The sequence below is a fragment of the Pseudochaenichthys georgianus genome, chromosome 8 (genome assembly GCF_902827115.2).
Source record: "Pseudochaenichthys georgianus chromosome 8, fPseGeo1.2, whole genome shotgun sequence".
NCBI classification, from domain to species: Eukaryota; Metazoa; Chordata; class Actinopteri; order Perciformes; family Channichthyidae; genus Pseudochaenichthys; species Pseudochaenichthys georgianus.
In genome coordinates, this window is record NC_047510.2 from 20,968,701 (window position 1) to 20,996,003 (window position 27,303).

Consider the following 27,303-nt stretch of genomic DNA (forward strand, 5'->3'; position numbering starts at 1 on the left):
GGTCATTAACAGAATTAAGGAAAGGATGTTTATTCCCTCCCTGGCTTAGTCATGATAAACTCGTCATTTCCTCCTCTCATCTGCTGTATCCTACGCTTGGCGAGTGTGGATACAGAACACAGAGAAGAGTTAAACAGGGGAGGGGTGAACATTGAGAAATGTTCAGCTGGCTGAAATACTTCAGCCGTGGTTTTAAATGTTTTCCTTATGCACTCTGGCGGTCTTTAGATTCCAGAAACAAGCAGCAAAAAGTAGTCTGTGTTGTGGTTACCGCCTAAAACTCAACCAAAACAGCTTTAGGTGAAGAAGGAAAACTGTCAAAGATGGCCACGCGCAGCAGCAATAATGAGGAAAACTTGAAGGATATTCAAAACAACACAGACTTAAATAAGGAAGTGAGGGATGCTACCACCGAGATGCTGCTCCCACCAGATGTGGTATGTGATTCCTGCATCGACAGCCCAAACAAGGCCCTAAAATCCTGCCTGACCTGCCTGGTTTCTTACTGCGAAGCCCATCTCAGACCCCATCTGGAAAACACGAAATTTCAAAACCACCGGCTTGTGGATCCTCTGCACGACATCGACTGTCGGACTTGTGAGGTTCATCAGCTTCCTCTCGAGCGCTTCTGTCTGATGGACGGCTGCTGTTTGTGTCTGGAGTGTGAGAAGGAGCACGAGGGGCACACGACTGCATCTGTGGGGGAGGCACGGACACAGATTGAGGTCTTAACAACACAACACAACAATTTATTCAACACAGACAGGTCATGTTGTAATGATTATCTTTGCTATTTGTGCCATTTCTTAAGGTGGCTTCGACTGCAAAAAAAACAAAAACCTTTCAACATATCAAAAGGATTGAATATTACGTCATATTAAGTACTTATGTCATATGTAATGGCCTGATATCTTTGTAGCGACTGTTTTTTATGTGTTAGTTACAATTGTTTGTCCTCTAGACTGAGATGCAGAATAAACAAGAAGAGATCGGTCAGAGCTCCTCAGCAGCTGAGAAAGCAATTGGAAAGCTCGAGGACAACACTGACTTCATAAAGGTATGTTATAGGCAAACATACACCAAAATACATTTTCCTTCGATTCATTTAATGCACATTGGTCTGGTTTGAATTATGTTTTTTTTTTTTTTTCCTCTTGCTCTTCAGTCTTCAGTGCAGGAGGTTTGTGTTATTGTTGAACAGCAGTTTTACAGGCTGCAGACAACTGTGGAGGAGGCCAGGAAAGGGGTGAAGGAGGTGCTGGAGGCAGAGCAGAGACAGGCCCTGAGACAGGCTGAGGGCATCCAGGCACATTTGGAGCAGAAGAGAACAGAGCTGCAGAAAACTTTGGCTCAAATGAATAAACTCTCCAGGAGCAAGTCAGATGTTGACTTCCTGCAGGTACAAAATATCTCTAATATTTCAGATAAAAACAAATAAGTCTTTTGTCTCAGATGATCTGGGATAAGCACAGGAAGTTCTCTGAGACAAGGAGTTTACTTTGGACGACTGTGTGTTGACAGTATATACAGAACAGGCATTTCACTTAGTCTGTTATTTTTGCAGAGATCAGGGAAAAAGCAGTTGCATTCAACAGTCTCGTTTCACACACTAATAGATTTTGTTTTGCTTGTTCCAGGCGTACTCAGAGTGGAAGAAAGGAGTGGCAGATGTATGTCTGCCTAGCCCCTGCATCAACCGCATGAACCATCTAACTTCCTTTGTCCAAGTTGTGACAGATACCACCAAGGAGCTGTGTGACCTGATACTCTTGTCCTGCACAGAAAGGCTGAAATGTAAAAGTGGTGAGTGTAGATCATACTCTATCAACATAAATTCCTATCTTAAGTATTTTTGTTTACCATGGACAAAACGGATTGAGGCTTCCTTTCTTCAGAGTACCTTGTAACTAGGAGTGAAATGTGATCAGAATTGCTCTTATATCAGTTCAAACGTACAACTGCTACAATAAATTTGCTGATATCACAATGTCTGCCACGATTTGATTTGGACTTTAATTTGATTTAGGTGCTTCACGTAATCATTATGAGACAATATCAAAAGCCCCTTTTGATACAATCAGTTGTACTTTTTATCAACTCACAAAAGGCAGCTGAAAAGTTAATGAAGATTACATTTGAATAACTAGGGTAGTCCAGATTTTAAAATGATGAACAATATATTCCTTTAAATAGAAATAATAAAAATAGACGTGTATAGCTTGTCCCTCTTAGAGGTCAGTGCACCATATGTAAGCATGGGCTGTTGTTGTTGTTGTTGTTGTTGTTGTTGTTGTTGTTGTTGTTGTTGTTGTTACAAGATGAGTACATTTCTTTTGTTAATTTCTAAAAATCCATGTGACTTTAAAGAAGCTATTAGGACAATTGTGTAGGATTAAACTCTTCATTTTGAAGAGGAGAATGCCACAAACCTGGTGAAGAGTGCACCATCCTCTGTTTAGACATGCGTTTAGCCATTCCAGTACCACTGCCTCACAAGGCCACTACTACTGCTGTGCTGTAGATATGTTATGCTGTTTCATCTTTCTTTGCTCAGCGTTATTTTGTAAACCTCTATGTACACATCTTCTTGTGTTACAAAAAAACCAACAATCTTTCTACATAATATAGGTACTAAATCCCTGATGCAAGAATCTGAACCTTCAGCATTGCCTGATCCTGAGACCCGAGAGGACTTTTTAAAATGTAAATACACTTTTTATATATATTATATCTGTGTTTACCATGTGTTGACTTTGAATGTTTAATTTGGAATGATTCACCAGCTATATATCCCCTATATTGTAGACACAAGGAGTTTGACCTTTGACCCAGACACCACCCATCATTTTCTCCGTGCAACAGATGGCAACAGAAAGCTGACCAACACCAGCCCCTGGCAGCACAGCTACCCAGAACACATTGCTCGCTTTGATTATTGGCGTCAAGCAATGACTTCGGACAGCCTTTACTTGGGGAGGCACTATATGGAAGCAGAGCTAAGTGGGGAGGGAGCACATGTAGGAGTCACGTACAAGAGCATCGATCGGAAGGGAGAGCAAAGCACCAGCTGCATCAGTGAGAACGACTTTTCCTGGTGCATGGGAAGGAACAGCCGAGGCTTCTTTGCCTGGCATACTGGTGTGGAGACGCCTTTGGGTGGCACTGATATCACAAGAATTGGCTTGTATGTAGATTTTGAAAGGGGCTCTCTGTCTTTCTTTGATGTAACAGGTCCTATGCAGCTGCTACACAAGTACATGGTTGATTTTATAGAGCCCTTATATGTTATAGCCTGGCTGTCAAAGAAAGACAATGTCATTTATCTTTTAAGCTAAATGTTCAGCTGCCTTCACTGTAAGCTTGTTAAAGAGTATAGAGTGCCTTATAAATGTTTATTGAGGTTACATAACAAGTTATCTAATTGTATGGTTCATATGGAGGATTTTTTCACATACATGTCAGTTAAGGTTACATTTACTACTATCTAGTGCAGTGGTTCCCAACCTGGGAATGCATACACACATACATGATTGTCACTAAAAGCCTCTTCTCTACATTACAATCAAATATAAAAAAGAATTGACTAATTCATTTTAATAAAAATTCAAGTATTAAAGGCATAAAAAACAGAAATGTATAATTCTTTCTTTAATATAAATGTTTCTTCTGCCCATAAAGTGTCCAAACCAGGCTTGTCTGGATAAGCGCATTTTTAAAACAAAGTCATTGTCCATGCCGGTTTCAGTTGGATTATTTGTCACAGTTGCTCCAATCAGATCGGTCTCCTCCATTTTGTAGATTATTTACGAATTTTGAATCCACATAAACACATAGGCAAAATCCGGTTTACTTTGAGCATGTGTTTTAAACAGATTAATCCCTCTTTGAATTGTTTACACTTGCGCCGTCCTTTAATTTATTCATACAGCGGGAATCCAAATGAATTAATCCTGAGTCCAATAACCATAAAAGTCACTCCAATAGTGCTCCTTAATTATGCTTTCATCCTCCTTTAACAAAATACTTCACATTCATCCAGTTTGTGACAGTAGTTGTAGCTTTTTTGAGACTTTTAAACTTGAATTACTGCTGTTGCCCCCCCCCCCCCCCTTGTGTGTGTGTGTGTGTGTGTGTGTGTGTGTGTGTGTGTGTGTGGGGGGCGCAACTTCCAACAGGAGTCATTTGGGGGGGCTCTTGGGAAAAAAGGTTGGGAACCACTGATCTAGTGGCAACTCTGCAACATGACCTAAAAGACCTGCGCAGCAGTAGGTGTGTTAGGAATTTACTGCAGCTTTACTGCTCTTGAATTTAAAACAGATGGTGAAAAAAAAGTACACAAATGTCTGCCAGCATTTCTTTTATTTGCCTTTCATATACACTTGCTGAAAAAAGCAATAAAGCTTTAAGAGGATTTTTTTTGTCTATGAAATGTCAGTAAAATCATCAAGTTAATACCATTACGTCATTTTTTTTAAATCATTGACATCTTAAAAGTTGACTTGTTCACCTTCAGGCATTAAAATCAGTTTCATTATCATCATAAACCGGATTTACAAAGTGCACACCTGACTGAGTCATGGAGATTGAATTTTTTGTTTCAGTCGCATACAGTCCAGGAACTTCAGGCATCATGTTTGGCTTGTCAAAAATTGGATTATCATAACCGTGATCAATAGGCCCATTGAGGTCTTCCTCATCTCTGCTTCTCCTAAAGCTGCTCAGGGATGGCAGCGAAGGCAGCGATGATGGCATTTGAATAACCCCTCTACGAATCAGAAAGACCAAAGTGATTATGATTGAAATCCCAATCAGAACTCCAAACACAGTTCCAACCACCATCCCAGCACTGCCTCCAGTCTGATCGCTGCTGTTCCCGGAGGAGGCTTGAAATTCAGCCTCAGTGATACCCAGGCTTGAGCCATGAGAGCGTGCATCCTTCAATATGTCCCTGGCCAGACCCTCTGACTGTGTTCCCTTCTCTTCATCCACAATAACCACCTGGATCTCAGGTGAGGTACCAAAAGGGATGATCCCCATCAACTGCTGTGACTTGAAGATTTTAGACATGCCCAGCTGAATGGATTTGTATTTTGGAAAAACTAGAAATAGGTGGTGGATTCGTTGCCTGTAAGTTTGCAGGTTGAAACCAGTGGCAAAATGGATTGTGACAATGGCACCACAAACTTCACAGCAGTGTCCGACGGGGAGGAGAGGCTTCTTACAGCCCAGAGAGGCACATTGAACAGTGCTACAGATACGCTTATGGTTTACAGAATTCCCACAGGCGCAGCCAGAAGGATCTCCACACTCTTTGTTCCCAACAGTGACAGCAGAGGACCCGTGAAACTGCAGCCGGCCTGAAGGTGAGCTGAGATATTGGGTGAACTCAGAGGTGCTTTCATACTTCTTCCCCAGCACAGACACAGATTTGACAGGAACAGAAGACTGACTGCTGCTGGTGTCCACCCTGAATGAAGAGCTGGCTTTAAAAACTACATCGTCGTACTGGCAAGGGACACTCTCCTCGTGGACTGAGAACAAGAAGTTTCCATGCTGCAGGTCATCCAGGGTTGCAGACCCCTGCCACAGAGCTGGGTTTAACCATTGAAGAGACTCAGAATCTTTGAACTTTGTCGTAACACCCGCTCCGCAGCCCGGATCCTGTCCACTCACAACATAAAATCCAGCTCCTGAATTCAGGATGAACTCTCCATCCACTGGCAGCCTCATCTCCTGCACAGCATTTGTGGTCTCCACAAACACGGACACTTTTCTCTGGACTGGAAACTGAACTATGTCGTTGCCACATGGAACAGATTCTTTGTCCCAGTTGGTCTTGTTCTCATAGTTGGTGTCAGGAATCCACTGTTTGTACAGGGAATCCGATGTCCCGACAAGACAGAAGAGGAGAAGAAGCATGTCTGTTGTTTTCAGCATCCTGAATGTTTGTGACGGGCTGAGAGAACATTAGGTGAACTTTGTTTCTAACCTTGTGACTGACACATGAGTGCACACCAATAAACAGTGAGGTTGGTGAGCTCTGAACTTCATCAACCTGTTGAAGCAGCTGACCTGTAAACTATTTACTTTTACTGCAGCAACAGCCTTGATTCATCCTTTATCCTTTGCTTAGTGTGTCTTTTATCACAATATCACACAAATTAATATTAACAAATACTTTGATTTTTTGAAAAACATTTCCATAAACAACTTCTGAACCGTCCTCTCCGCCCATTTTACCCTCAAGTTGACTTGCTGAGGTTTTCATTGAGAACTGTTAAATACATATTTGCTTTCAAACTAAATGTCAAAATCTCCCACTTGTATTTAGGATGTGCGCAGACATGCTGAGGCCCATACATGAAACAAAGAGAGGATAAATATTTAACTCTTATCCTATATTTTGAGCCACGCCCTTCAGATTCAGATTTCTACATTTACATGAGATGGTCCTTTGTCTTTGGCACTAGTAAAACAGCACTCACCTATTACACAGCACGACATAAATACACAATACACGAACAAATTGCATCTTAAAGTCAAAAAGCGACTAAATGGCAGTCATAATAAAAGTGCTCAGTGACATTTTCTTTGACTTGCGTGTAGTCCATTGAAATAGCCTATCATGGCATGGGAGTTTATTAATGATATTGGTTTATAATGATGATACAAATGTGTAGATTTGTACTATTGCTTTTGCATCAGCATAGTATAATAAGACAGAAAACAGCTTGTTTGTGATTTAAACTGTATTGGATTTGTCCATATCTGATTCTGCAAAAAAAGCATTCATCCTGCTTTCTCATAGAGGTACCAGGATCATGCATGAAAAAAAAATAAACATTGAACGCACCCTCATTGAAAATGAACGCCACCTGAGGCAAGATGTCTGCACTTGCGACATAATCCCTTACTTGCACACATAAGAAAGACATGTTTTTCCTGTTTACATAAAATAACAAAGTACTTTTCCAGACGGGAGTTGACTTGGTAGTGACGATCGGAACTTCCCATGATAAATATTTGTTTGGGCTGCACTGTGCGTTCGACGGCGCGAGACAATAAGTAATCAGCTGAAACTCATTACACCTGTTCATTTAGGTTAGGCTACTGCTACTGGTGGTGAGCGAGCTTTGTGTGCACTCCACCAGCAGGGAGAATAACACTTATTTCATGAATTCCAACGCCCAGTGTGTTTTCTCAAACCATATGCATTTCATCGTTGAAATGATATAAACAGGTCCGGGTGTCCTGAGACCTTTTCCTGCCTTTTAGTCGTGTACAGGCCCAGTTTGGCCGGACAGACACCATGAACACTGTAGCTCGACACATGTTCCGGACCGGCAACAAACTTTTCTCTAGGTAAATTTGTGGGGGAGGGATGTATTTTCCTACTTTTTATATTAAACTGGGCCGAGTATAGGTTCAGAGGACTATCCCTGAAATGTTTTAACATCATATTATGAGTCTGGGGTCCAACGTATAACTATTGCTTTAAATGTTAAGTTAACTTGTAAATTGTAGGCCATGGATACTTTTTCTGGTGCACGAATTACAATTTAAATGCGATCCAATACATTATCTGATCAATCCACATTCTACATAAAGGAATATTCTAACTTTTTTCTTTTGACACTGTCAGATTAGTGTAATATGTTTATTATTCTGGTCTGACTCATGTAACCCTACTGGACTCGATTTCATATTGAAATGTGTATTGGATATTCTAATGCCCTTTTGTTTGTAAAGGAGATGATTGACTAAACTTGGAGGATGAGTCCAATAATTTAATTTATAAGTGGAAATTATTTGCATGTTTAGAGATTCTGTGTATTTTAATGAAGAAGGAGTGGGGGCCGTTTTTAAAGAGATCATTTAACGTTCTTTTTGAAAAATAAACCTTCAATCTTAGAAATATTGAGGCTGAAAATATTTCAGTGAAGGCTCATAAATTGTATTTTGTTGTCAGCTGGTAACTGTTCTTTTTTTACTTGTTTTCTTTGTAGAAAAAATGATGTTGTGGAGGCCCATCCATCCAACATAGAGACAGCAGCACAGATGGACAACATCCAACATTTGACCAGTCCTTCCCATAATACCAGTGTTAGGGACAGCATTCACCATATTGAGGACGTGATGGAGAGGGCCCACCATGGTGGTGGATGGCTGTATGGCATTATCTGCATCAACATCCTGATCCTGGGCTGCGCTCTGGTTAGCGGAAGTGCCTTCAACAGTGTGGCCATTACTGATGTACACCGGCAAATCTTCCTCATCATTCTCCTACTCCTCACAATGTCGTGGATGCTGTTTCACACAGTCTTCACCTCACGAAAGGATGAGGCTGTTTCGTTCAGAGATGGCCATGCAGGGCCTGCATGGCTCCGAGGTCAGTTCATTCTTGGTTTAGGTTTTAGGTGAATGTCATTTCAAGATTGAATCACTTTAATGTTTTTGTTCCAGCTGGACTTCTACTGTTTGGACTTCTCAGTCTCATCATGGACATCTTCAAGATTGCCATCGCTGTGGGCTACCTTCACTGTGACTCTGCTGTTAAAGTTGCATTTCCTGTCGTCCAAGCTGTGTTTCTATTTGTCCAGGTTGTTTTTATTTTAAAAACGTTATGTTAATGTTTTGCAAGAACATGCAATCTGTTGATGAGTTGGAAAAACTGAACAAACCCTGTTTGCTTTTAAGACATATTTCCTGTGGATTCATGTGAAGGACTGTGTGCAGCAACACACACATTTGACACGGTAAATAATTTTCTTTATTCATCAGAAAATATACCTATTCTTGCTGCACACTCATGTTTTCATTCTTCCAGATGTGGGCTTGCTCTTACGCTTTCAACTAACCTGGTGGTATGGATGGCAGCCGTCACTGAGGAATCTCTTCACCAGACTGACATTCCTGATCTAAACTACAATGTCTCACCAAGGATGCACAGAGGTATTTCAAGATGGGTTTATGTTCAAGTCTTTCAGATTTATTTTAGCATCAATAAGAGAAAAATAACTTAATCTTCCATTTCAGCCAGCGTTGTCAATAAGAAGTGTAATTGCAGTTACTCGGCATGCTACACCTTCAAAGAGGCCTCCTACTACCTGTATCCCTTCAACATAGAATACAGTCTCTTTGCTTCGGCTATGGCCTACGTCATGTGGAAAAACGTTGGTCGGCTTGTGGACAATCACCGCCATCACAAGGTCAAGTTCCGCATAAAGGATGTGTGTTTGGGACCTTTGACCGGCGTCCTCCTGGTGGTGGCAGGACTTGCAACATTCATAGTGTACGAGGTGGACATAGAAACAGGGGATGTGACGAAAACAGACAAGGCTCTGCTGATCCATTTCATCATGAATATAGTGATAGTGAGCATGATGTCCCTCTCCACTGTGATTGGCTGCATCATCTACAGGTTGGACCACAGGGAGCACGCATCTGAGAAGAATCCAACCCGCAGCCTGGATGTGGGGCTGCTGGTGGGAGCCTCACTGGGGCAGTTCGTCATCAGCTATTTCACTATCGTGGCAGTGGTGGCGATAGAAGCCAGAGGATATCTGAACGCCCTCAACCTGACCTGGGCCTTGCTGACAGTGCTACAGCTCAGCCTGCAGAATTACTTCATCATCGAAGGCCTCCATCGGGAGCCCTTCCATGTGATGCAGGAAGCGGCTCTGCACACAAACCCTCATGCTTTCCAGGAAAATCCAGATATTATCATTGTTCAGGAAAGCCATAAGTCCAGCTACTTCCTGACTTCAAGCTGTGATAAGCCTAGTTGGAAGAGAAGAGTACTAAAGGAAGTCTGTGCCTTTCTACTGCTTGCCAACATTATTGTAAGTTTAAGCTTATTTTCTTTCATTGATTATATTGAAACAAACCAATGATCAGTAATGTTTCTGTTTTTTAAACGTGTCCTTATTTTCTTACTCTTCAGCTGTGGATCATGCCCGCCTTTGGTGCTCGACCCCAGTTTGATCATCCCATAGAGATAAAATTCTACAAAGTCTCAATGTGGACGGCCATTGTGAATATTGGACTTCCTTTTGGAATCTTCTACCGTATGCACTCTGTCGCCAGTCTCTTTGAGGTGTACATAATGTCGTAGATGGACTTCTGTTTGGGAATGCAGAATAATTTTACTCTGCATTTATTTAATGTCCATTCATTTAATGTCCATTAAATAAATGGACATTATTTATTTAATGTCCATTTTTATTTATCAAACGTATACATTGACCTTGTTATATTAATAAATATGATTTAAACATAAAATACATGTCATGTATAACTTGTTGGCCAACATTTAAATAACAATATTAATTTGTATTTAAGATGGATATGCCTTTCATAATGTGCTGCACTTTACAGGCACTAGCATTTAAATGTATTATTTATGACCAGGATTTTGTATTTTTCCTCAAAGGCAAATGGCCAATTTAGCAACGGACAGAGGTTTTTATTTAAAGGATCAAAAGAAACTGGACTCTAAACATTACAAATGGTTTCAACCCTTATGACTTTTACCCTTTTTAAAGTATTTTGGGTATAGATAATATAATCGCATATTAATTATGATTATGTATTGATTTGATCCTTTTTAGAGGCTTCAAAGGGTACCCAGTATTTCACAAGAAAATATAATTTTACTGGTTGCTTGCTGGGCAATAGTGCCTTCTAGTGGTTATGGTCCAAAATATGTATTTTTCACTTTAAACAATTAATAATTTAGCAGTTATGATTCAGTGAGAATTTAAGTTTTCTTTCAGTATTGATGAGACTCTACACTGTTAAAGTCTAAAGTGTGACCCAGTAGTTTCACGTCTTTCCCATTAAAGCACAGAGTTCAAGAATGCAACCAACTCAACATTCACAGATGCATATCAATATATATTTTCAGGATAATTTACGTAAAATACAATTTTCAACATCAAGCATTGTAAGCATAGCCGACCAGATCCAAACAAAAACCTGGTCATATACATAAAAACATACAATCTGTATAATTGTCTCAAATCCTGTAGCGTAAATTGTCACAAACTACATCCATTTGATTAGACAACCAGTTGAGAGTGCACTTAAAGCATGGCAATTACAACAAATAACGTGAAACACCAATAGTGTGCCCTCCAGGATATTTTACAAGCCTCTCTTGGAAATGATAATATATTCTATAGTAAGAGCTGACGGCAAAGTTTACCAATATTACATTTTTGACTGGTATGCTGCCAAGAAAAGAGCCTCAGCCTTCAGTAAATGCTCCAGACATTCTATGGTCTTGAGAAATGTACAAACACAGTAGTTCATGGGCAATTTTGATAATTCAATCCTCTCCCATTATCTGAAAGGTATCTACCCCTTACAATGACTTGCCTAACAAAGTTGGTAGTGAATAAATGTTGATTAGGGAGGCAAGTTAAACACAGTGAGGTTTATCAGGAGCCAAGCAGATAATGAAGGGAGGAGGAACCCTGGAGTTGAACAGTTCCATTTGTGGTCTTCTGCTTACATCTTCTGAATCTCAAAAAGGCGGACATCAGTGTCATACCAGATAGGAGGGTCCACATTGATGGAAAATCAGATGTAGGTGTTTAGTCAGTGTGAATAGACTGTTGCATAATTCTCAGCTCTTGTGGTTGACTTACCGCAAATAAACAACCCCCCACATGTAGGTGCGAAACCACATGGCAGTGCCCGCGTTGGCCTGATACTTTCTGATGAGGATATAGGTGAGGAACTGGCAGCAGGCCGACTAATGTGCCATGCTGGAGAAACTTCAGGATCTCTGATTCATCTGTCAGACCCCTGCAGTGAGACAAGTGAGCACACATTAAAACAAGGTAACATTTCAAAAGATACTACATGGCGATTAAAGAGAAATCGGTTATGTACTTGTCGATGCAGATCTTCTCCACCTGGGGAACCAGCACCTGTAGAAGTCGCATTATTGTCTGCAGGGGAAGTTTACTTTTCCAGGAGAGGACCTGGGACAATAAAGATACATTCAAATAAGTTACACATTCTGCCACATCTAAATTTAGGAGAGGCTGAAAGCAAGATCAGATACTGACCCATTCTGGTGTTGGAGCCCAAGAAGATGTTGAAGACGCTATTGAAAAATGCCTTCTCTCCATTTCTGCTTCAGTGTAGAAAACATCCTAATAATGTAAAGTAAAAGATTAACTAACTTTGCTATTCTTTTAAACGGAGACGTGCACACAAACGCACACACTTACTTCGTTCTCTCTGCCTGAGTTGGACTCTGTGTCACTGGTCCCAGTGACTGCACTTTGCTCTGAGGGGGCTGCTTGTGAGGTGCCTGTCTTTTGGACTGACACCATGGTGCCATCCTCTGACACCTGGGACTTTTCAGTCAGTTTATCGATAGCTGCAAAAACATAAAAAACACAGAAAGCCAATCATTATTTGCAAGATATGTCGGGTGATTTAATTTATTTTTTCAACAAACCCATGAAAACACCAAAACCAAAATGTATATGTGTTGTCTGTGTATCCAAAACCTGATACACTGTAGTGTATTCTTCTGTACCACAGAGCTCCAGTTTTTGGCCAACAGCCAATAAAAACACAATTAGCCATTTCCCCTGTGTAACTGATTAATTTTTACGATAAACATCGGTACTAAAGTTTATTTTCAGTCGGCTCTACAATTTCTTCCTGCTGTTAATAGTTGCTACTGCAAAACTTTGAAAAAAATACACTATTTACATCTGTTTGGATAACTATTTTGTTATCAAATTTAAGTAAATGTTTGTTTGTCCTCTTATTAGGACACTAAGCTTATTATTGTGCTTAACTTGTGTAAGATTGTACAAAGGACAAACACCCACCCTACAGTCAAAAGTTATTTAGTAGTCAATGTCTTAACATATCAAGTTGACCTATGATCCAATTTAACCCTTCAATAACACAATAAGGGTTAATGTCCGTTTCTCAATGTCGAGTAAAGCTGCTCCAGAGCCGCTATTTCAAGCATACTAAGTCATCGAGTGCCGCCGAAGGACTGCTCCAATGTCCAGCATACTTGGAATTCTACCGAGCCCGGCGTACTTTGTAGCGAGAAATTTCGAGGCTGCACATGTGTAGACTCCGAGGTCTTAAAACCCCCACAATGCTTTGCGCACGGACCAATTTCCCAAAATCTGTGGCGGACACTGTAAGGCGGGGCCTCTCATATGACGCACACCTGCACACTTGCTCCCCTGTTCCACTCTTCGTTTTCCAAATGCCAGGAAGCATTCTTGCCTCGCTTCTGAAGCAAGCAAGTGACTCGGAAGGCATGTGCTACCAAGCAAGTGTACTCGACATTGAGAAACACCCAATATGTCAGTACCTGGTATAGCAACCAGGCTGGTCTTCAGTGTGCCAGGCTCTGCCGGCACAGCAGGGTGCGAGCCTTCCATGGATACAGTCTCCTGAGAGCTGGTGCGGGAGATGACATCCGGAGTCTTCCTCTTCCTCTGCAAACCCTTCTGGATGGAGGAGGCCTATATTTTGAGCCTCACCCTTCAGATTCAGATTTCTACATTTACATGAGATGGTCCTTTGTCTTTGGCACTAGTAAAACAGCACTCACCTATACACAGCACAACATAAATACACAATACACGAACAAATTGCATCTTAAAGTCAAAAAGCGACTAAATGGCAGTCATAATAAAAGTGCTCAGTGACATTTTCTTTGACTTGCGTGTAGTCCATTGAAATAGCCTATCATGGCATGGGAGTTTATTAATGATATTGGTTTATAATGATGATACAAATGTGTAGATTTGTACTATTGCTTTTGCATCAGCATAGTATAATAAGACAGAAAACAGCTTGTTTGTGATTTAAACTGTATTGGATTTGTCCATATCTGATTCTGCAAAAAAAGCATTCATCCTGCTTTCTCATAGAGGTACCAGGATCATGCATGAAAAAAAAATAAACATTGAACGCACCCTCATTGAAAATGAACGCCACCTGAGGCAAGATGTCTGCATTTGCGAAATAATCCCTTACTTGTACCCATAAGAAATACATGTTTTTCCTGTTTACATAAAATAACAAAGTACTTTTCCAGACGGGAGTTGACTTGGTAGTGACGATCGGAACTTCCCATGATACAAATTTGTTTGGGCTGCACTGTGCGTTCGACGGCGCGAGACAATAAGTAATCAGTTGAAACTCATTACACCTGTTCATTTAGGTTAGGCTACTGCTACTGGTGGTGAGCGAGCTTTGTGTGCACTCCACCAGCAGGGAGAATAACACTTATTTCATGAATTCCAACGCCCAGTGTGTTTTCTCAAACCATATGCATTTCATCGTTGAAATGATATAAACAGGTCCGGGTGTCCTGAGACCTTTTCCTGCCTTTTAGTCGTGTACAGGCCCAGTTTGGCCGGATAGACATGTAGCTCGACAAATGTTCCGGACCTGCAACAAACTTTTCTCTAGGTAAGTTTGTGGGGGAGGGATGTATTTTCCTACTTTTTATATTAAACTGGGCCGAGTATAGGTTCAGAGGACTATCCCTGAAATGTTTTAATATCATATTATGAGTCTGGGGTCCAACGTATAACTATTGCTTTAAATGTTAAGTTAACTTGTAAATTGTAGGCCATGGATACTCTTTATGGTGCACGATTGAATTACAATTTAAATGCGATCCAATACATTATCTGATCAATCTACATTCTACATAAAGGAATATTCTAACTTTTTTCTTTTGACACTGTCAGATTAGTGTAATATGTTTGTTATTCTGGTCTGACTCATGTAACCCTACTGGACTCGATTTCATATTGAAATGTGTATTGGATATTCTAATGCCCTTTTGTGTGTAAAGGAGATGATTGACTAAACTTGGAGGATGAGTCCAATAATTTAATTTATAAGTGGAAATTATTTGCATGTTTAGAGATTCTGTGTATTTTAATGAAGAAGGAGTGGGGGCCGTTTTAAAGAGATCATTTAACTTTCTTTTTTAAAAATAAACCTTCAATCTTAGAAATATTGAAGCTGACAATATTTCAGTGAAGGCTCATAAATTGTATTTTGTTGTCAGCTGGTAACTGTTCTTTTTTTTTTACTTGTTTTCTTTTGTAGAAAAACTCTAAATGATGTTGTGGAGGCCCATCCATCCAACATGGAGACAGCAGCACAGATGGACAACATCCAACATTTGACCAGTCCTTCCCATAATACCAGTGTTAGGGACAGCATTCACCATATTGAGGACGTGATGGAGAGGGCCCACCATGGTGGTGGATGGCTGTATGGCATTATCTGCATCAACATCCTGATCCTGGGCTGCGCTCTGGTTAGCGGAAGTGCCTTCAACAGTGTGGCCATTACTGCTGTACACAGGCAAATCTTCCTCATCATTCTCCTACTCCTCACAATGTCGTGGATGCTGTTTCACACAGTCTTCACCTCACTTAAGGATGAGGCTGTTTCGTTCAGAGATGGCCATGCAGGGCCTGCATGGCTCCGAGGTCAGTTCATTCTTGGTTTAGGTTTTAGGTGAATGTCATTTCAAGATTGAATCACTTTAATGTTTTTGTTCCAGCTGGACTTCTACTGTTTGGACTTCTCAGTCTCATCATGGACATCTTCAAGATTGCCATCGCTGTGGGCTACCTTCACTGTGACTCTGCTGTTAAAGTTGCATTTCCTGTCGTCCAAGCTGTGTTTCTATTTGTCCAGGTTGTTTTTATTTTAAAAACGTTATGTTAATGTGTTGCAAGAACGTGCAATCTGTTGATGAGTTGGGAAAACTGAACAAAACCCTGTTTGCTTTTAAGACATATTTCCTGTGGATTCATGTGAAGGACTGTGTGCAGCAACACACACATTTGACACGGTAAATCATTTTCTTTATTCATCAGAAAATATACCTATTCTTGCTGCACACTCATGTTTTCATTCTTCCAGATGTGGGCTTGCTCTTACGCTTTCAACTAACCTGGTGGTATGGATGGCAGCCGTCACTGAGGAATCTCTTCACCAGACTGACATTCCTGATCTAAACTACAATGTCTCACCAAGGATGCACAGAGGTATTTCAAGATGGGTTTATGTTCAAGTCTTTCAGATTTTATTTTAGCATCAATAAGAGAAAAATAACTTAATCTTCCATTTCAGCTAGCGTTGTCAATAAGAAGTGTAATTGCAGTTACTCGGCATGCTACACCATCAAAGAGGCCTCCTACTACCTGTATCCCTTCAACATAGAATACAGTCTCTTTGCTTCGGCTATGGCCTACGTCATGTGGAAAAACGTTGGTCGGCTTGTGGACAATCACCGCCATCACAAGGTCAAGTTCCGCATAAAGGATGTGTGTTTGGGACCTTTGACCGGCGTCCTCCTGGTGGTGGCAGGACTTGCAACATTCATAGTGTACGAGGTGGACATAGAAACAGGGGATGTGACGAAAACAGACAAGGCTCTGCTGATCCATTTCATCATGAATATAGTGATAGTGAGCATGATGTCCCTCTCCACTGTGATTGGCTGCATCATCTACAGGTTGGACCACAGGGAGCACGCATCTGAGAAGAATCCAACCCGCAGCCTGGATGTGGGGCTGCTGGTGGGAGCCTCACTGGGGCAGTTCGTCATCAGCTATTTCACTATCGTGGCAGTGGTGGCGATAGAAGCCAGAGGATATCTGAACGCCCTCAACCTGACCTGGGCCTTGCTGACAGTGCTACAGCTCAGCCTGCAGAATTACTTCATCATCGAAGGCCTCCATCGGGAGCCCTTCCATGTGATGCAGGAAGCGGCTCTGCACACAAACCCTCATGCTTTCCAGGAAAATCCAGAGATTATCATTGTTCAGGAAAGCCATAAGTCCAGCTACTTCCTGGCTTCAAGCTGTGATAAGCCTAGTTGGAAGAGAAGAGTACTAAAGGAAGTCTGTGCCTTTCTACTGCTTGCCAACATTATTGTAAGTTTAAGCTTATTTTCTTTCATTGATTATATTGAAACAAACCAATGATCAGTAATGTTTCTGTTTTTTAAACGTGTCCTTATTTTCTTACTCTTCAGCTGTGGATCATGCCCGCCTTTGGTGCTCGTCCCCAGTTTGATCATCCCATAGAGATAAAATTCTACAACGTCTCAATGTGGACGGCCATTGTGAATATTGGACTTCCTTTTGGAATCTTCTACCGTATACACTCTGTCGCCAGTCTCTTTGAGGTGTACATAATGTCGTAGATGGACTTCTGTTTGGGAATGCAGAATAACTTTACTCTGCATTTATTTAATGTCCATTTTTATTTATCAAACGTATACATTGACCTTGTTATATTAATAAATATGATTTTAAACATAAAATACATGTCATGTATAACTTGTTGGCCAACATTTAAATAACAATATTAATTTGTATTTAAGATGGATATGCCTTTCATAATGTGCTGCACTTTACAGGCACTAGCATTTAAATGTATTATTTATGACCAGGATTTTGTATTTTTCCTCAAAGGCAAATGGCCAATTTAGCAACGGACAGAGGTTTTTATTTAAAGGATCAAAAGAAACTGGACTGTAAACATTACAAATGGTTTCAACCCTTATGACTTTGACCCTTTTTAAAGTATTTTGGGTATAGATAATATAATCGCATATTAATTATGATTATGTATTGATTTGATCCTTTTTAGAGGCTTCAAGGGGTACCCAGTATTTCACAAGAAAATATAATTTTACTGGTTGCTTGCTGGGCAATAGTGCCTTCTAGTGGTTATGGTCCAAAATATGTATTTTTCACTTTAAACAATTAATAATTTAGCAGTTATGATTCAGTGAGAATTTAAGTTTTCTTTCAGTATTGATGAGACTCTACACTGTTAAAGTCTAAAGTGTGACCCAGTAGTTTCACGTCTTTCCCATTAAAGCACAGAGTTCAAGAATGCAACCAACTCAACATTCACAGATGCATATCAATATATATTTTCAGGATAATTTACGTAAAATACAATTTTCAACATCAAGCATTGTAAGCATAGCCGACCAGATCCAAACAAAAACCTGGTCATATACATAAAAACATACAATCTGTATAATTGTCTCAAATCCTGTAGCGTAAATTGTCACAAACTACATCCATTTGATTAGACAACCAGTTGAGAGTGCACTTAAAGCATGGCAATTACAACAAATAACGTGAAACACCAATAGTGTGCCCTCCAGGATATTTTACAAGCCTCTCTTGGAAATGATAATATATTCTATAGTAAGAGCTGACGGCAAAGTTTACCAATATTTCATTTTTGACTGGTATGCTGCCAAGAAAAGAGCCTCAGCCTTCAGTAAATGCTCCAGACATTCTATGGTCTTGAGAAATGTACAAACACAGTAGTTCATGGGCAATTTTGATAATTCAATCCTCTCCCATTATCTGAAAGGTATCTACCCCTTACAATGACTTGCCTAACAAAGTTGGTAGTGAATACATGTTGATTAGGGAGGCAAGTTAAACACAGTGAGGTTTATCAGGAGCCAAGCAGATAATGAAGGGAGGAGAAACCCTGGAGTTGAACAGTTCCATTCTTCTGCTTACATCTTCTGAATCTCAAAAAGGCGGACATCAGTGTCATACCAGATAGGAGGGTCCACATTGCTGGAAAATCAAAATCAGATGTAGGTGTTTAGTCAGTGTGAATAGACTGTTGCATAATTCTCAGCTCTTGTGGTTGACTTACCGCAAATAAACAACCCCCCACATGTAGGTGCGAAACCACATGGCAGTGCCCGCGTTGGCCTGATACTTTCTGATGAGGATAGGGTGAGGAACTGGCAGCAGGCCGACTAATGTGCCATGCTGGAGAAACTTCAGGATCTCTGATTCATCTGTCAGACCCCTGCAGTGAGACAAGTGAGCACACATTAAAACAAGGTAACATTTCAAAAGATACTACATGGCGATTAAAGAGAAATCGGTTATGTACTTGTCGATGCAGATCTTCTCCACCTGGGGAACCAGCACCTGTAGAAGTCGCATTATTGTCTGCAGGGGAAGTTTACTTTTCCAGGAGAGGACCTGGGACAATAAAGATACATTCAAATAAGTTACACATTCTGCCACATCTAAATTTAGGAGAGGCTGAAAGCAAGATCAGATACTGACCCATTCTGGTGTTGGAGCCCAAGAAGATGTTGAAGACGCTATTGAAAAATGCCTTCTCTCCATTTCTGCTTCAGTGTAGAAAACATCCTAATAATGTAAAGTAAAAGATTAACTAACTTTGCTATTCTTTTAAACGGAGACCTGCACACAAACGCACACACTTACTTCGTTCTCTCTGCCTGAGTTGGACTCTGTGTCACTGGTCCCAGTGACTGCACTTTGCTCTGAGGGGGCTGCTTGTGAGGTGCCTGTCTTTTGGACTGACACCATGGTGCCATCCTCTGACACCTGGGACTTTTCAGTCAGTTTATCGATAGCTGCAAAAACATAAAAAACACAGAAAGCCAATCATTATTTGCAAGATATGTCGGGTGATTTAATTTATTTTTTCAACAAACCCATGAAAACACCAAAACCAAAATGTATATGTGTTGTCTGTGTATCCAAAACCTGATACACTGTAGTGTATTCTTCTGTACCACAGAGCTCCAGTTTTTGGCCAACAGCCAATAAAAACACAATTAGCCATTTCCCCTGTGTAACTGATTAATTTTTACGATAAACATCGGTACTAAAGTTTATTTTCAGTCGGCTCTACAATTTCTTCCTGCTGTTAATAGTTGCTACTGCAAAACTTTGAAAAAAATACACTATTTACATCTGTTTGGATAACTATTTTGTTATCAAATTTAAGTAAATGTTTGTTTGTCCTCTTATTATGACACTAAGCTTATTATTGTGCTTAACTTGTGTAAGATTGTACAAAGGACAAACACCCACCCTACAGTCAAAAGTTATTTAGTAGTCAATGTCTTAACATATCAAGTTGACCTATGATCCAATTTAACCCTTCAATAACACAATAAGGGTTAATGTCCGTTTCTCAATGTCGAGTAAAGCTGCTCCAGAGCCGCTATTTCAAGCATACTAAGTCATCGAGTGCCGCCGAAGGACTGCTCCAATGTCCAGCATACTTGGAATTCTACCGAGCCCGGCGTACTTTGTAGCGAGAAATTTCGAGGCTGCACATGTGTAGACTCCGAGGTCTTAAAACCCCCACAATGCTTTGCGCACGGACCAATTTCCCAAAATCTGTGGCGGACACTGTAAGGCGGGGCCTCTCATATGACGCACACCTGCACACTTGCTCGCCTGTTCCACTCTTCGTTTTCCAAATGCCAGGAAGTATTCTTGCCTCGCTTCTGAAGCAAGTGACTCGGAAGACATGTGCTACCAAGCAAGTGTACTCGACTTTGAGAAACACCCAATATGTCAGTACCTGGTATAGCAACCAGGCTGGTCTTCAGTGTGCCAGGCTCTGCCGGCACAGCAGGGTGCGAGCCTTCCATGGATACAGTCTCCTGAGAGCTGGTGCGGGAGATGACATCCGGAGTCTTCCTCTTCCTCTGCAAACCCTTCTGGATGCAGGCAGAATCAGAGGGCAGGTTGACCAACTGGTGGAAGACGTTGCGTTTGCGGATGATGGCGTACACCAGGTTGCAGTTTCCTTGAAGTGATGGAAAGAGGGCAGGATTTATTATGTTACAAAATGTCTTACTAAGTTTATTCCACAAAAGCAAAAAGGCATTTCAAATCCTTACGTTACATGTCAGCTTTTCCTTACCATCAAACTGGTACTGGATAATATTGTTGAAAGCCTCGAGAAGAAAGAACACAAGGTGATGGTTCTGGGCTACAGAGAACAAGAACCAGGTGGTGGAGAAGGCCTCCAGCAGGTGGAGCAGTTTATTGGCTGCCACCATGGAAAGGCTCTTCAAATAGGGAGACACTGCAGGATGAGAAATGTCATTAAATAAGGAAGACTTTAACCATTTTTATTTGATTAAGTGGCATCTATTTATTATGAGATGATAAGATGTTTAAGTAATTGATGCTGCAAATAAAAGGTGTGTGTTGCCAGACAGATGGCGCCAGAGCAATTCACCGTTTACAACAATGGTGAGTAGGCAGTCAAACAGAGGCTGGAGACGCTGGTGGCCTGTGGTGATAATCTTGTGAAATACCTACAAAACAAAGACAGTGACAGCTGTGAGCATTAACTAACTATATTTGGCAGGAATTAAGACCATTTCAGAATCTGTAGTCACCACGCACCACTATAAGCAGGTCGGCATGAGTCCCCGTGAACACAGGGATGTCCATAGGCACATGGACGGAGTAGGGCTTATTCAAACGCACGCCAAAGTTTCTCTCTCCACTCAGCAGCAGCAAAATGAACACACCAATGTGCATGAGTCCAACACGGGCTGCAGCCATAAAACACCACATCAGAATATAATTAAAGGTCACCTATTATGCAAAATCCACGTTTTCATTTCTTTCATACTTAATAATGTCGCCCCTCTGTGTAAAGAGATTCTGAATGTTTCAGGAAAAAAGATTCTCTTGTGTAACCATTAATTAATTAATCACCAACCAAGGTACCCCCCCCCCCCCCTTATCACCTGAATCTCCTCCTAGAGCACCGTTGTGTTATTTTTTAACCAAATATATCTGTCAGTGAGGCGTGGGGAGTGGCTCCTTATTTTTATCTAAAGTAACAGACAGAGAATCAGCACTTTTGAAACAGGGCTGAAACAGAGGGGATTATGGGATGCTGCAATGCATGATCTGTTTGGTATTTTGAACCAAACACGTCAGAGACATGTTTTGTATATCTCTGAGACCTATAATATATTGATACCTTTAACTAAATGTTTATTAGAGATTTATTGGGTGCAAGGACCATCTGAAAACACTGGGTTGAAACTTACACTGGTCAGCCCTGGCATCATTCAGGTAGAAGAGTATAGGAACCAAAATATCCAGCACATCACTACTCTTCAGGACAAAAAACAGGAACTTCTGTCATGGGAGCACACAAGAGATGTTGTTGAATAAAACAAAGCTCCTAATCAAACAAACATTTCATTTTTTGTTATTTGTTCAAACCTTGTTAAAGTCACAAAGCTTCCAGAAAAGCACCAACAGCTCTTGGTGGAACTGGATCTTCTTTGTAGAGTTAGGCAGGTAAGTCTGAGTCAAAGGGTTGGTCAGCAGACGAGCTAGGCCCTTCAGCACAAAGTCAAAGTCCTGCCAACAGAGAGGGAGAAGATTTGCTTTTGACATTTTTATATGGTAAATCTTTATGTTTTTTAATAGAAATGACAATCAGCCTACCTCTTCTCTGTGGACCCTTGACAGATAATTCACAAAAAGGTTTTCAGGGCCTGCAGTCTGCACCAAGATAAAAAGATGATTTAAGAACACATTAAACAATGCCATTCAAGGCAAGGCAAGTTCATTTATATAGCACCTTTCAACACAAGGCAATTCAAAGTGCTTTACAAAAATGAAAGACATTAAGAGTATTAAGAAACATATTATAAAAGGGCATTTAAAAACACAAATTTAAAAGCAAAGATAATGGCATTTAAAAACACTCATTTAAAAGAAAATATAATAAAACATGAATACCAAAGGTACATAAAAGTTACAGTGCAGTGTGAGATACACACATCTGAAATGTTTAGGTCTGACTGTCAATCATTGCTAACTTTTTAGCAGAAATAGTTTTCTTTGACCTCCCTTTCTTTCTACTTTCTTTTTTAACTTATCCTTTAGTTATTTCCAGTGTTTCAGGCTAAACGAACCCCCCTTTAGAAAATTCTGATCGGCAACCCAATATTCCGAAAATTCAACGGATCCTGGCCATATTTGTGTAGCATATAAAATTAATTTGCTCCCAGACATTCATGTGGCTTGCTAGTTTTGGACCCCATCTGTAACCCCAATACACGTAGGGGACTTTCATTCAGTGATCAAATGGATTTCTTTGAGTATGTATTGGTCTCGTACCTCTTGTTCCTCAATGCTGGATGGGGAGGGAGGTCGATGTGGAACCCCTCCGTCATGCTCCAGCGTCACAATGAGGATCTGAACCGCCTGCTCCACCAGCTGCTCCCGGTAGTCGGAGAAGAGCAGGTGGTTGTACGGGATGCCATAGCCCACTGGATCATAGGCACACACCACATTCAGCAGAGAGGTGAACAGAGGCAGAGCATGTCTAGGGAAAAGGACATAAAGACCAGGTTACAGAATGATGTGCTAGAATTTACCCATACCATTTTTCTTAAGGAAAAATGTTATATACTCTATTTTGTAATGAACTCCCCTATTTAAGTCAATGCAGAATGTAAGTAGTTCACAAGACAATCGGAATGCATTCATAGTTATATAAATATGTGTAAGCATGAAAGACCATTCAGCAACACAATTCAAGACTTTGGAAATAATAGTTTGACTGTAAAGAAAGATCTAAAAGAGCTGCATATAAGAAATGTTTTCCTCATCTAAATGCGATCTCCATAATAATGAGCAGATCAACTTGTGATGTTAATCATGAAGTGCGTTTGAAAGCTCTGAAAGGTTTTGGACTAGATTGTTTTGGTTAAAACTGTAACTCTTTGATTATCTGCCATGGCTTAATTCTGGTTAAAGGTAGTCCATGTATTCACAGTAATAAAAACGTCATCTAATCAAGGTTTTACTTCCTCTGGCATTTCAAATGAAAGGGTAAACATTTACATAACGGTTTGCTGGGCATCATTGCATGTGTTTGTCCATACATTTGTGAACTTGCTTAAATCTGCTTATTACCTGTTTTCTGTGGAACAGAAGAATGTCACCCAAGGGTTGAGGACGCTGTTATCCGTAGAGGAAGGCAGATACATGGCCTCAGAGAAGCACGTTAGTAACAATCTCAGCAGCTCTGTCCTGAAGAGGATCAGTAAAAAAGAACTTAGAGGTTGACAGAAAAAAGTCACCCATGTAAAAATAAGAGAGTAAAACCTGTACGTGTCACAGATCCTGTCAAGCCGGCTGACTCACCTATTTAGATCATGGATGTAATTGAGAGGGGGCGACTGTGCAAAGCCCACCCCTGCCTCCCAGATGTATTCACAGCTGTCTATAGACTGCATGTTTTCTACTGAGTCCTGGATGAGGTCACAACAAATATCCAGATTAAAATTAGTTTAAGATTAGCATATACAAATAAATCATATATATCAAAAAAAAGATTAGCAAATTAATAATAAATATTTCCATGATGTGTGGCTTGTGGAAATGTAGAAGTGATTAAATAATTAGCATAGAATAACAAAGGTTACCAAGGAAGTTTAAACCCCTTAAGAGCATTTACTGTTAACAGAGTTGTGGTTTGACGGAAAATTCCTTTCTTGCTCATGAGAGTTGAGGAATTCTTCCTGGTGAGAATGACAATTGTGATCTTTTTCTATGCAAAGTATTTTCAAAAACTAGCGTTACAGGTTAGTTGGGCAACATAAGAACGAGGAAGTAGGAAACAATGCTAAAAAAGGTATCTTTACAGTCAAAATACATGTTAACCATTCCCAGCTTTTTAAAAAACCTATCATTGATGATTAATGCTGGATGGATTTGACACGGCAATATAACAAAATGGATACTCACAGGGCCTCTCCTATGGCTGTGCACAGTGAAGTCAGGGCAGAAGAGGAGGTCAGCGATGGCCAGGAGCAGAGACTCGGCCAGAGGTCGGGCTCCATCATCATCATCCAGCTCATCAGTCTGGAAAAGATGGACACATGTATGAGACTAGATCCAGATGATCAGCAATATTCTGTATCCTTCATTGAAAGGTATTGTGTAAATGGTCAAAGATGTTGCAAAGGCTTGTCAGAAATGTCTCAGTACAGCTGAGTTATTCGTCTCTACAGGTAAAAAGTCAAAAACACCTCATTACTACTGGAATGGGAAACAACTTTAACTTAAATAAAAGAGGTTTACATATAAAAAGACCAGGCTGATAACTTGTAATGCTATACACACTGTATCGTATGTTCAAAGTAAGTTAGCATCTGAGAAGCATTATCATAATGTTATATTGTTTGTTATATTTGTTATTACCTGAACAACATCAGGTTTTCAAAGTAAGATGTCGTCAACACTTACTTATAACAACATTTAAGAGTGAGTGCTGTGTAATTAAAAGACTTGTTTTGATTGTCTCCCCCAGGAATAAACAAAGCATTTCTGACTGATTGATTCCTGTTCCCACTCACCCCCGCCCGCCCAGCCCCGGGCACAGTGGACCAGAAGAATCCTCTCCAGTCCTGGTCCTCAAAGATGTAGGGAAGGATGCGGCTGAGGATGCGAGTGCTGTTCAGGACCACCTGCTTCTCCCTCTCTGTGGGGCAACCAGACTCTGCACCCTGCACCAGCTTCTCCACGGCCTAAGGACAACAGAGGAATGAGATGTGTGGTATTGAAGCATTTAGTGATGTGCTGAACAACATGCTCTTATTTTTTTTCACGGTTTGGTCTCAGTCGGTTAATAATTACCCAGCCAACATGCTCAGTACAATAATAAACACCATCATTTCTGAGGCATCTTGTTCCATAAAAAAGATTATGGCCATTTCTTTTTAGCACAACATTATTTGTTAATTATAATAATTGTATGTTGAGAAAGCCTTTTAGAGTGAGCAGACCCTTATAATACTTTTATTATAAGAGTATTATAAGGTTAATAGTATCATATCAACTGGACAATATTGATTTTATTTTTGGAAGACAAAAAACCTGCAGCACTTAATAAATTGATTGTTAAAATATATGTGTTTTGATTACACTGGGAGGTATATTGTTTGAAAGATATGGGGACATGTGTTTTTGTTATAGGCCTTCAACACATATTTACTTGAAAATAATTCTTGATCTAAATTCAATCACCAGCATGTGATATGTAACAAACCCCTTTGAATTAGCAGCTTCAAGGGCTCTCGTCTCCTCCTCTTTATTTAATTAGGCTCTAAGTACCAAGTATGCCTGTTTTGTTTTTGATAGGCGACTTCAAACGGAAACTGGTACCAAGAGACAGGAAGTGAAGGGAAAGGAAGGGAGAGTTGACTCACTTATTCCCTCGTCTGAAAGCACGAGGCAGTGCTTTGCTGACAGACTCCTCTGCTGGGCTCTAACAAACATTACTATTTCTCGAAACAAGGAGCAGCCCTATGCAATCTAACATTATAAACAAGTTTGTGTTACACAGATGCATTAACAGTTTCTTCAGTGTGTACCTTATAGCAGAGAGTTGCTAAATTGGAGGGGGACTCTTCTCGAACAGCTCTTATCTCGGCCGCTGGCACCAGTGCAAAAACATCCTGGACCGTGGTGGTGGTATCTGCCCAGAACTGGTCCCAGAAGGCATCGTCTGTGGCTTCCACTGGCTGTGAAAAAACATGTTTACTTTTTAATTCCCATATGAGTCAAATGGAGCATTTCATTTCAGGGAGATTTAAAAAAACGATAGCCCTAATAATCTTAAAGTGCATTTATAATAATATAATATAGCCCTTTTAATTCAGAATGCACCTTCTTTTGTCTGCATAGCCCATCCATGGCCGACCTAATGGCAATGTAAACACAAGCTCTATTCTAGCAGCAGCAGTGAGGAAACATGATATGGCACCCTGGTCTAGCACTGTCCACCTGCCGCATCTGCAAACGCCAGACTACGTCATCAGCTTTGATTTAGCAAAGCCATCTTTTTTTCCTCCATAAAATACCAAAACATGAACACATCTTGTGATTTGCATCGTAGAATAAACCATAAATGAATCCATGACAAATACGACATATTTGGACAACAGTGATTTTAACATCGACCTTAGGAACACTTAGGTAATGGAAAATAAATATTGAGATGTTGCATGCAACATGGGACTGTTCTCCTATCGCTACCCCATCATACGCGTCATCTCCTCGGTGATGCTCTCCAGCGCGCTCATCGGCACAATATCTATCAATTGTACCCTTTGTTCAGCTGTATTGGAAGCGCATGTACCTGTGTTTTTGTTGTCAGCTGGATCACTGCTTTCCTGAAGTTCAGTTTTGAGTCGGTGCTGCCCATTGCGATTACTAACAGGGCCGCTGCTGCTGAGGATCCCTGTTAATCTCACCTCCGTCCTTCGCTTGAGTCATTGGCGGAGGCGTTTTTTACTCTATTGGCTGGCTGGACCTGCTGCAGGGTGTAACTTCCGGGTTGGGAAGATGTCAACAATTGAGTCAGATTGAATTGTTTTGTTTCTAGTATTTTAAACTGCTATAC

At 40.6% G+C, this 27,303-nt stretch overlaps 6 protein-coding genes across 7 annotated transcripts; 3 read left to right on the forward strand and 3 right to left on the reverse strand.

Moving 5' to 3' along the window:
* Positions 1–77: 77 nt before the first annotated feature.
* On the forward strand, positions 78–3,633 carry LOC117450608 (tripartite motif-containing protein 16-like). The gene is made up of 6 exons (XM_034088460.2): positions 78–725; positions 962–1,057; positions 1,166–1,399; positions 1,638–1,803; positions 2,629–2,703; positions 2,806–3,633. Exons 1-6 carry the CDS (start codon positions 324–326, stop codon positions 3,333–3,335), a joined length of 1,503 nt encoding a protein of 500 aa, XP_033944351.1. The 5' UTR covers positions 78–323; the 3' UTR covers positions 3,336–3,633.
* A 464-nt stretch (positions 3,634–4,097) lies between these two features.
* Positions 4,098–6,911, reverse strand: amn (amnion associated transmembrane protein). Its single transcript, XM_034088461.2, has one exon. The coding sequence runs from the start codon at positions 5,935–5,937 to the stop codon at positions 4,510–4,512; it is 1,428 nt and encodes a 475-aa protein (XP_033944352.1). The 5' UTR covers positions 5,938–6,911; the 3' UTR covers positions 4,098–4,509.
* LOC117450605 (proton channel OTOP2-like) lies at positions 5,931–10,267 on the forward strand. 2 transcript variants are annotated; one of them, XM_034088458.2, is made up of 7 exons: positions 5,931–5,971; positions 8,007–8,389; positions 8,464–8,600; positions 8,698–8,756; positions 8,828–8,952; positions 9,037–9,842; positions 9,944–10,267. In XM_034088458.2, exons 2-7 carry the CDS (start codon positions 8,059–8,061, stop codon positions 10,112–10,114), a joined length of 1,629 nt encoding a protein of 542 aa, XP_033944349.2. In that variant the 5' UTR covers positions 5,931–5,971; positions 8,007–8,058; the 3' UTR covers positions 10,115–10,267. The 2 variants fall into 2 exon arrangements, with proteins under 2 accessions (XP_033944349.2, XP_033944348.2); XM_034088457.2 differs by lacking the exon at positions 5,931–5,971 and adding an exon at positions 7,110–7,362.
* A 608-nt stretch (positions 10,268–10,875) lies between these two features.
* On the reverse strand, positions 10,876–13,504 carry LOC139434330 (protein HID1-like). Its single transcript, XM_071204190.1, has 6 exons — positions 13,361–13,504; positions 12,243–12,394; positions 12,078–12,164; positions 11,899–11,990; positions 11,652–11,811; positions 10,876–11,520 (listed from the first exon to the last, which is right to left on the reverse strand). Exons 1-6 carry the CDS (start codon positions 13,428–13,430, stop codon positions 11,512–11,514), a joined length of 570 nt encoding a protein of 189 aa, XP_071060291.1. The 5' UTR covers positions 13,431–13,504; the 3' UTR covers positions 10,876–11,511.
* A 714-nt stretch (positions 13,505–14,218) lies between these two features.
* On the forward strand, positions 14,219–18,186 carry LOC117450607 (proton channel OTOP2-like). The gene is made up of 7 exons (XM_034088459.2): positions 14,219–14,469; positions 15,121–15,509; positions 15,584–15,720; positions 15,819–15,877; positions 15,949–16,073; positions 16,159–16,964; positions 17,066–18,186. The coding sequence occupies exons 1-7, from the start codon at positions 14,438–14,440 to the stop codon at positions 17,234–17,236; spliced, it is 1,719 nt and encodes a 572-aa protein (XP_033944350.1). The 5' UTR covers positions 14,219–14,437; the 3' UTR covers positions 17,237–18,186.
* On the reverse strand, positions 17,951–27,184 carry LOC117450604 (protein HID1-like). Its single transcript, XM_034088454.2, has 19 exons — positions 27,040–27,184; positions 26,273–26,422; positions 25,256–25,426; positions 24,645–24,761; positions 24,042–24,148; positions 23,811–23,927; positions 23,010–23,217; positions 22,332–22,388; positions 22,104–22,244; positions 21,926–22,016; positions 21,267–21,418; positions 21,097–21,175; positions 20,776–20,940; positions 20,431–20,658; positions 19,317–19,468; positions 19,152–19,238; positions 18,973–19,064; positions 18,727–18,885; positions 17,951–18,644 (listed from the first exon to the last, which is right to left on the reverse strand). Exons 1-19 carry the CDS (start codon positions 27,103–27,105, stop codon positions 18,581–18,583), a joined length of 2,403 nt encoding a protein of 800 aa, XP_033944345.1. The 5' UTR covers positions 27,106–27,184; the 3' UTR covers positions 17,951–18,580.
* Between the last annotated feature and the right edge of the window lie 119 nt (positions 27,185–27,303).